General features: G+C 34.2%; 1 protein-coding gene across 7 annotated transcripts; it reads right to left on the bottom strand.

Moving 5' to 3' along the window:
• LOC111407388 (pumilio homolog 4-like) lies at positions 1–8,115 on the bottom strand. 7 transcript variants are annotated; one of them, XM_023036825.1, is made up of 12 exons: positions 7,997–8,115; positions 6,973–7,652; positions 5,742–6,246; positions 5,214–5,627; positions 4,534–5,131; positions 4,304–4,445; positions 4,121–4,231; positions 3,102–3,314; positions 2,913–3,023; positions 1,684–1,878; positions 727–901; positions 1–643 (listed from the first exon to the last, which is right to left on the bottom strand). In XM_023036825.1, the coding sequence occupies exons 2-12, from the start codon at positions 7,618–7,620 to the stop codon at positions 603–605; spliced, it is 3,153 nt and encodes a 1,050-aa protein (XP_022892593.1). In that variant the 5' UTR covers positions 7,621–7,652; positions 7,997–8,115; the 3' UTR covers positions 1–602. The 7 variants fall into 7 exon arrangements, with proteins under 7 accessions (XP_022892593.1, XP_022892592.1, XP_022892590.1 ...); XM_023036824.1 differs by having other exon boundaries at positions 4,534–4,675; positions 4,778–5,131; positions 5,214–6,246; XM_023036822.1 differs by having other exon boundaries at positions 4,121–4,228; positions 5,214–6,246.
• Positions 8,116–10,193: the final 2,078 nt, after the last annotated feature.

Genomic DNA, 10,193 nt, shown 5'->3' on the forward strand with positions numbered 1-10,193 from the left:
TAACAAAACTGTATGTTATTGTAATAAATTTAACTAACATAATATTTCAAGAATATGACTGATCGGAGCTCAATACACAATTAACTTATCGCCAAACATGCTCGTAACAAAGAGGGGCATTTGCTCAGTTTTTCTATGATACTAAACAAGTGCGGGGCAAATATATAGACACTTCATCTTTACTTGCATAATTTAGAGAGGCATTTGCTCGAGTTGCTGAGATATAATATTAGTCTAATCATTTTTCCTCTCCATTAAAATGGAATTTCGAATTTGCTCAAGAGAACCCAAAAAATGTACATACACCATTAAGCTCATCTCAGTAAAGAAAACTCTGCCATAAGCTTACAGCTTGTTTTGAATTATGTGCAGCAGCTATAGATCCTCAAGTTGTCACAAATTTCGAACCATATAGGTAAGTAGTACGACTCATCCCAATTGTCAGTACATATTACGCGCAAAATATACATCATCAAGAAAAAGAAGCTACCTTATTCCAGCAAGATTACTGCCTCCTTATTTACACCTATTAGAAGCCTCACAGGAAATACTTATATTCTTATGTACAAAAGATCTCTTCTTTTGACCAGAGTTGAATTGCTTCAAGAGTAGCTTGGGGAGGAGGATGGCACTATGTGCTTCTCTGAATATCATTAGAAGTTGATTGATTAGCAGCGTAATTGTGATTTGTGGAAGAATCTATATGGAGTAAAAGTTAAAAGTTACCTCCTGTTGCTACAAGCTTTTCAACACGCGATACAACGTGTTTTCCATAAGTGTACCTCTTAAGTGCATTCAAGTGAACCTTGATACGAGAGAGAATGAATTCACGGCTTCGATCATCACATGTCTCGAGGACCTTCTGCACAACGTAGTTTCCAAATTGATCTTTCATCATAGCCTGAAAATTTCATTTCAACTTTTTTCATTATTCCACAACAGAAGATGAGGAAATATTAGGACAATGATTTCCAGTTGACTTTCAATTCAAGAAGTGAGTGAGTTCTGGGTTTTGTGTTCTGTGTTTTCTCTGTGTGTGTGTGTGGGGGGGGGGATGGGGTACGGGGAGAAGATGGAAAGAAAAGGAGGAAATTCAATAGGAAGGTGCATGGGAGGTGGTATAGAGATTTGCTAATCAAAGAATTGTTGTTATCCCAATATATGGTTGAATAAGAGAGAACCGAATAATACATTAATTAACAATGAAATCCAATAGAATAATATTTTATTCAATTCAAAACTACAGTGTGATGAAAAACAGTGAAACTCTATATATTCGTATAGATAAAGAGGTGCCTTTGACAAGATTCCAACATAAAGAAAAAATCATGTAAAGTGATAATCAAGTTGATCCTTAAATGAGATTAAGGATGGGGACCACCATGGTATGTCTACTGCTAAAGCTCAACTTACAAAATCAAGAAAGTTCTGGAAAACTATGAGCAAGGAATTGATTCCCCCTACCATATTTGCAAAAAACCAAAGAAAAAAGTATCAAATATCAAATTTTCAATGGTGAAAGATTTAGATAGTTTAACCCCAAGCAGTTAGAGTGCAACAATCAGCTCAGGAAGCTATATAAATGCAAAATACGATGTACATTTGATAATTATCAAGGTGCATTGTTGGTTATTTAAGAAGCAAATTCAAGTTACAAATCTAGAGAGCAGCATTGCCACATACCTGAAGAGGCTCATTTTCATCTGTAGACCCAAGCATCTCACTCACTATGAGTTTACGCTCCTCTGGACCACCAAAAATCAAGCACTTCTCGACCACATTGGAAGCAAATTTTTGTTGACTCATCTTCACAATTTGACCTGCAAGCTTGCTAATAATAGCAGACCGTTCGTGCGGTTTACCATGCTGCAAGACATGCTAACAGATCCCCAAGAAAATAGAAAAAATAAACAGAGGAAAAATTATCAGAATGGTAAAATTCATATTTGTGAGAAAAAACATAACAAAATCAATCTTGAAGTACAAGCATGAGATTTCCTAAATAAACAGCAAATAATACAGAAGTACAAACGTACAACAGTACAAGAAAATTCCGTAACTTGGTCAAGAATTAACAAATCACCCGCATTGATGACTTCTGTATAGCAAAAACAGTGGACAGTGTAACTTTAGCATAGTGTGATCTGCATATACAGGTCAGATTGATAGGTTCCAATTTCTTTTCACAAGTTCAGCACATTTTTTGTCTGCCAACTCCATTTTCTTCTCTTTTTAAGAAAAAAATTGCCTCACCCATGTCACCATAATTACCTAAAAGAATGGCTATCCTTCCATCTAAAAGAGATTAAATGTGGTCATATGAAGTGACTATACCAATCTTGAGTTCAGGAGAAAGAATAGAATGAACCAAGAGATATAGTCTCAAATTCCATATTGTAACATCTAAAGAATCTTTCTAGATTACAGTGGATTAGCTCTCAGCACCCATGGAGACAGGATCTGACTAAGCCACGTAAACCTTGTCTAATTTTATTTTTCAATCTTTACCGTATCAGTTCTTTTAAAGGAAATAAAACACTTGAACATCCATGGCCTCATAAGTAACATTGAACAGGAACTGGCAAACGTGATCAATAAATAATTTAACTTGACCGATGCAGAGTATTCTACAATAAGGTTATCCTATAGCTTTATAGGTGGATATGACAATTCTCACATTAATGCACCAATTTTCTCATATTCTCTTTATATTATTATCACTTGATCGTCAAATGTTCCAATTAAGTGCCAATGGACGACCCAAAAAAAAGAAGAAAGAAAGAAAGAGAGAGAGAATAAAAAATCAGAAAGATTGTGCCACAAAATTTTTAAAGAGAAGATCAAAATCTATAGTTTAACAATCAATCAACATTCTGATAGAGCTGTTAATGTATATGATCAGGGACAAATACCTGGATGACATAATTCCCAAACTGATCTTGTGCTAGGGTACACACGGAGTTCATAATTTCATCCATGAACATTTGTAGAGTGTTAGGATCACCACAGTACTCAAGGACCCTCTGTCAAAAGCAAAATCCATTGTACATGAATTACTCACCAAATAAAAGAGGAAGCAAACAACAAATAAATAACTTAACCTGAATGACACGACAGCCATATGGATGTGTCGATAACGTCACGACTTGCCCTATGAATGATGATATCATAAATTGGATTCGATCTTGAGGGACACACTCAATAGACTTCTGGATTACGTGATTACCATTCTGATCTTGGACACATTTCATCACTGATCCATCAAGTTCAGCTACCATTTTAGTCTGCAGCTCCACATCAACCACTTCCAATGCCTGTGAATAAAATCAATGTCTTGGTGCATATAGTAAGAAAAAGAGGCACAAAAGATTTTAGAGGCAAATTATCATATGTATTTTGTTCATAGAATAATACTTCACAAATTGTATATCTTGAATTAATGTCCTCTCAAAATAAACTCTTCTTTAAAAATTCGTTCTCAAAATAGCCATGATACATAATTATAAATTACTTATCCTGGTGTGCCATTTTATGTCACACTACGGGATAAAACTGGAAAGCTGTAGCCTGTAGCAAACACAATTTTCATATGCTCAAACTATGTTAGTAGTTTGTCCTGATGCATTTCTATATACTCCATGTACATGATCAGCAAACATTTCATCATGAAACTAATTGTTGATGACTAACAAGTCCCAATATAACTCTATGTTCCATTGGTTATTGTGACTCCTAATTTAGCTTGAGTATCATTAGTTAAAAATGAAAGATATCTTCAATGTAGGACGTTTGAGATATCATTTATATTATGCCACTATAGAGAACATGTACACACCAATTCAACAACAACTGGAAATGGAAACGTAGGAGGACTTCAAGAACTACCTGCATTGTAAAGCATAGTTCAACGAAAACCAAATCCTTCACTTTGCAGGAAGAATACACAAATGGTGTAAATTCATTTATCAATTCTCAAGTCAGAGTTGGAATGAAGAGATAAGAAAGTGCATTTCTCAGAAATTTTGATTTTTCATGGCCATGTATAGTGATGTTCATATGGATATACATGCCACATAAGTTGCCATAGGCAAATTTTAGGAGCTGAAGCTAATGAATAAACCTTTTGGATTACTCTGCAACCATACATTTGTAGACTGAGATGCAAAACATGACCAATCAATTGGCTGGCTAACTCCTTCTGTTGACTTTCAGTGCCATGCTCAAAGAACTGCTAATTCAACCAATTAATCCACTCATCATTGGAACATCAGTGTAAAAATGCATGTTGTATTGAAAAAAATACCTTCTGTATGACATAGTTCCCAAATACGTCAGTCATCAAGCTAGGAGCATGAGGGATAATCTCTGGGAATATCTTCATCTTTTCTTCAAAGGTAGCGATCTCCAATTTTTGCTGAATGAAGCGACTTCCATATTGATCCATACTGCGTTACCGGGAAAAAAAAAATGAATTGCAGAGAAACAGGTAAGCTTGGCTACAAAAAGCAGAATAACAAATGCAACTTATTATACCTGAACTCAATAAAATGACTAAGAACATCTGAAAGTTCCAAAGATCTGGTCTTATTGTTCTTGAAGGCCTCTAATAATGATTCAGACCTTCCTTCCATGTTATTTTCACTTTCTGAATGCAGAGAACCAGTGGACACTCCCTCTGAATTTCTCAAAAAAGACTGAATATGTGAACTTTGCCTATTACTAAACATAGGACTCCTGGTACTGATTGTTGAATGTACAGAATTCATCATTGGGTTACCTTGATATGGCACGGCACATGGGTCAAATGCAGGATCAGAACGGTATTGATGATTAATACTGTCAGATTCATGTAAACAGTGCGACTGATATTGTCGTTTCTGTTGCACAAGCAATGCCTCAAGATAGGCTTTCCCTAAAGGTTGCAATTCTTCACGGCCATGGGGACCACCAACATAATATCTTCCTTGAGAAGAACTACCTGAAATATATGCAACATTCTTTCCATAATTGGACATTTTCTGCGTATAATGAACTTGATGTGGATCCATAACGGGATGGTGAAGGCCAGAACTAGTCTGGTTGCTACTTCCCAAGCTCTGTCTATTTCCAGTAGTACCATTCAAAACTGAACCTATCAGAATTTTAATAAAAAGATTTCAAGACTTCCTTCAATAGTGAATTATTGCATTGGCATGCCAAGAAAAAATAATAACCTGCAGCAAGACGATCGTTGATCATCATGTCTGGTTTATGATCAGCAGAACATCCATTATGTCCTCGACCAGAAACAACCATAACAGGGGAATTATGGCCTTGAATTTGGATATTCAGATCTTCTTTATTTGCATACTCAGAAGGATTAAGTTGAGACTGAAGATTAGAAAAGGAAGATGCTCTTGTTGGAAAGTTAACTTGCCCATCCAAATGTGAGTTGGAAATATTAAAGCCTCTCATTGATTCATTATCCCTTGATAAATCAGCGTAGGCGATGGCATTTTCCAACTTTTCAATTGTAGACTTTTCAAAATATTGCCGGTGCTGATTCTCTCTGTGGCCATTTGATATTCCCATTTGAAGCGAAGAGTTAAGAATATTTTCTTGGATAAGATGTTGACCTTTCAACATGCCTAATCCAGAAAGAGAAGCAGCGATATCAGCTATCTCATTAATTCCAGTGGAAGAAACATTAAGAGTGTCAGAGGCTGAACTAGTTATCTTATCAGTAAAGCGAACTCCATTACCAACATTAACAAGTCGAGGACTGGTGGACCTCCCAGCAAGGTGAGATTCAGGAGTCCTACTCCTTGACAAAGATGAACCCACAGAAGATGCAAAAGAATTAGGAAGTGCCAAGCCTAGGTTCTGAGTACTAGAAAAAACTGTAAAAGCATTTTCCGAATGCATAGCTTCAATGGATTTGGCTCTATTACGTATTTGTGCTAAGTGAGTACTAGAGATTCCCATTGAATCCAAAACAGCAGCAATTGAGTCATGCTTAGCAGGGCGCGAGAGATGACCTGATGAACTCACATGTTGCCCAAGCCCTTCCTGTGACATTCCTACTGAACCCAAAACAGAACCAAATGAATCATGGCTAGCAGGGCGAGATAGACGACCTGATGATGTCATGGGTCGGCCAAGCCCTTCCCGTGACATTCCTGTTGAACTCAAAGCATCACCAATTGAATCATGGCTAGCAGGGCGGGAGAGATGACCTGATGATGTCACAGGTTGGCCAAGTCCTTCCTGGAAAAAATTAAATCAAGAGTTTAAACTGCACCAGAGTTGACAAAGAAGTAAGTATTTCAAATTGTACAACCATAAAAAAGCTCTGAATATTGGGGATCAAACCGAGTTTCAGAAATGGGAAAGGAAGCCAAATTTTAGTAATCAAAATAGTATTAATTTCATTTGGTGCTTCCTTCAAAGAACTGTTCAGAAAGAGACAATGGAAGATTGTCATTGAACTGGCTCTGAGACAATCATTTATTCTGAAAGCCTAAAAATTATGTTTTTTTATTTACTTCAGGATGGATGTGACGCTACATCCAAGATGTTACCTTCTAGAAATTGAATTTCGTTGTAATAAGAAAAAGAATATTGCAGCAAAAACTGCTGAAAATGTTACATTTCTTTAGTGCACATCGGTTCGGCTCACTGTATACAAACTCACTAGTCTTGCTATTATTTTATATGTTGGATGGCTGTGTAGCACGAATAATGAATTTCACAACAAGAAGTTCAAAGAGAGAACAAGTGGAATCATTAAAGTTATTTAGTTAGGAGCTTTAGAGAATGAGCAAGAAGCAGTAACAACAACCAACAATAATTATAATTTCTTGTGACAACTGACACACTACTACTTATTCTAAAAAGTTTACACGAACAGAGGCAAAATTTTGAATTCCACAGGATTTTGCAAGTACAATAAAGCAAAGTAAATTTTACAGTGAAAATGAAAAGAGAAAAAACCTGAAGTATATCTGCGAAACTTTTCCTCCTAACTCCCAATCCTGTACTCGAGCTGCCCGTGGAGGCTTTGTGCAGATAGTCAAAAGAATTTTTACGTGAAAGATTCCTTAAAGCAGCCTTTCTCAACTCGATCAACTCATCTTCCGCTTTCTGTACAGATATCCCGGGCTGCATCGAGAACAATGATGATTGTACACCATCATCTACAAGATTTTCATTCCTCCAATCACCAACTCCCCCAAATCCTGACCCTGCTGCCCTGATCCTTTGAGCAATTCGCCAATCCTCTTTTGACAACAAGGGTGGGGGCAGTCTGGGATTGAGATTCTCATGCGAATAATAGTACTCTAGATATGCGGGGAGCGATCGAATTTCTTCTTCTGTCATTGCGCCATTGTTACCACTAGTACCGCTGCTGCTACCATCGTTGTCTAGTGTCATAAAATTGGGGTTCTTAATAAGACTCCCAGCAGTGCATAGGGAGCCATCTACCGTTGGCGGCGCACTACCACTTCGATTTATGCTTAGCTCTCTCTCCCTCTCAAGTATTAAACCACGATTACTCTGCTTCTGTAGCAGCAACAATTCAAGTTCATTCTGCAGATTCGCATTGTTCTCTAAATTCCCTTTTGAATTTAATCCGTTCATGATATTGACGACTAAATTGACATTGGAGGAACCTGATTCGCACAAAAAGAAAAGAAGAATTCAATACAAGCCAATTGCAACAGAATTCAATAAAACAGTAACACAAAAATCAAACATCATTGACACAAATCGGAACCTACATGATAGAAACTAATACAAAATCAAGACAAAAGAAAAAAAAAAGTAAAAACCACCAATCACCCCTAAACACATGAAACTAACAACAAACCGTTTAAAAAAATAAAAATTATATAGACATAAAACCATGAAAATATTAACAAAAATGCATACGCAATATACACGTACAAGATTATGAATGCTGATATGCAAAACAAAAACTAAATTGGGTCGTACGAAAAAAAAATGGACAACTCACAAGAAAGAATGATTGTTGTGAATGGAATGAAATTTAAAATATATTTATCAATTATGTTCACATTGCAATTTGGAGCGCACAACGTGGAGATTTTCGAAACTGAGATGAGAGAGAATGAAATGAAGTGGTATAATATTTTATGTTTGTAAAAATTAATAAAAATACGGATAATTTAATTATTGGAAGTTATAGAGGGTGTTTGAGTAAAAATGTATTTTTGAATGGTAAATTGATAGGAAATGTGTACTTGAAAAATAAAGAAAATTTTTTGATTTACGTGTAATATTATTTTAATAAAATATATGTGTTTGAAAAGAAGAGGAATAAAAATATATTTTGAAAAAAATTGGTATCTTAGTAAGATAATTATGATTTGGCTTTTGCTTTGGGACTGCGAAACCCAAATAACGGCTACTGCCCGATCTTTAGGCACATTGGCCACATGTCTCGCTTACTTGTTTGATTCTCATTAATTACAAAATATATCTCTTCTTTTTTAATAATATATTTTTCAAAAAAATAATATTATACGTAAATTTAAAAAAAAATCTTATTTTTTAATATACTCTCCATCAATCTATTATTTTATAATACAATCTTCAGTAAAAATGAGGTTCAAACAGACTTATTACGCTGCTATTTGGGGGGCCATTATTTAGAAAAAAAAAATGGATAGCATATTTAGGAGAATGCATATTAAAAAGTAGAAAAAAATTTGAATTTGTGTGTAAAATATTTTATTATATAAATGTATAGTTAAAAATGATCATTAGCAAAAAGAATTTTAAAACAATGGACACCAAACATGGTTTATATGATAATCTTAATGCTAATATCTTCAAAAATATATGTTTATTTTTACTAATATCAAATCATGATTCATGACATAACGTACGAGTATTACTCTTGCATACTCAATTGAATTGCACTTGGTGTACAGGGTGGTGCCCCTATAATTACAGAGTCCATGTGGTCCTATACATTCAGTTTTATCATATTCAATTTAATTCAATCAAATCCAACTCAATCCAATATAATTGATGTTACTTAGCATTGTATGACAGCCCTTTTTTTTTCTCTCTCTCTCTTTTTTTTTTTTAAAAATAAATTTTTGAATATTAAATTTTTGGAGAATATGTTATTAAAAAGTTTTGAATTTACGTGAAAACTATTTTATTGTAATAATGTGATTAAAAATAAATATGAGAAAAAAGAGTTTCGAAAGAATGGTCGTCAAATAAGAGCTTAATGTTCGACATGGATCATGATTGAACATGGCATGCTTATTGTTTTAAAAATATAAAAAACTCATTGTTTCGTGTAAGTTGTGTCGTATTCCACATTAAAAAGATAGTATCTTCCTCCATAACTTATAGTTTGTTTGTTAAATTTAATCCAGGTGGGAATTACAATTCAGAAGTAGCTTTAGGAGAAATTGAATTGAATTAATCTCTTGGGGCTATCAAATGTTATGACTTTCGTATTTTTCTTTCACAAAATGATTCTTTGGTGAAACAATTTTTTAATATTAGGATATAAAAATCACAAGAAGAAATAAAGAAATTATTTGATTTAAAATCTGATTTATCATTGAGAACCATTGATCAGGGCTCAAAGCTGATATTCAAAAGTATTATCTTTGAACCAAATGAAGAGTCAAAGGTATTTAACTCAATTCAATTATACTGTTCGTGTAAGTTGTGTTGTATTCCACAATAAAAGATAATATCTTCCTCCATAACTTATATTTTGTTTGTTAAATTTAATCCAGGTGGGGAATTACAATTCAGAAGTAGCTTTAGGAGAAATTGAATTGAATTAATCTCTTGGGGCTATCAAATGTTATGACTTTCGCATTTTTCTTTCACAAAATGATTCTTTGGTGAAACAATTTTTTAATATTAGGATATAAAAATCACAAGAAGAAATAAAGAAATTATTTGATTTAAAATCTGATTTATCATTGAGAACTATTGATCAGGGCTCAAAGCTGATATTCAAAAGTATTATCTTTGAACCAAATGAAGAGTCAAAGGTATTTAACTCAATTCAATTACATACAAACAGAAAAAATAAAAAGAAATTAAACCCTTTTTTCCTCTTGTTTGAAAAAGAAAATTAAAATACAAAGGCAATCATGTAATCCCATCAAACAGGGGAATAATTACTTTTCAGACCAAAAAAAAAAAAAAAAAAA

Source organism: Olea europaea, chromosome 13 (genome assembly GCF_002742605.1).
Source record: "Olea europaea var. sylvestris chromosome 13, O_europaea_v1, whole genome shotgun sequence".
Taxonomy (NCBI): Eukaryota; Viridiplantae; Streptophyta; class Magnoliopsida; order Lamiales; family Oleaceae; genus Olea; species Olea europaea.

Bases quoted from the DNA above. Each gene is read 5' to 3' on its own strand.
- LOC111407388 (XM_023036820.1), bottom strand. From the start codon at position 7,620: ATGAACGGATTAAATTCAAAAGGGAATTTAGAGAACAATGCGAATCTG. The intron at 4,232-4,303 runs GTATTTTTTTCA...TGGTTGAATTAG, and splicing joins GGAACTATGTCATACAGAAG to CAGTTCTTTGAGCATGGCAC. The intron at 1,879-2,912 runs GTATTTGTCCCT...GGGATCTGTTAG, and splicing joins TTGGGAATTATGTCATCCAG to CATGTCTTGCAGCATGGTAA.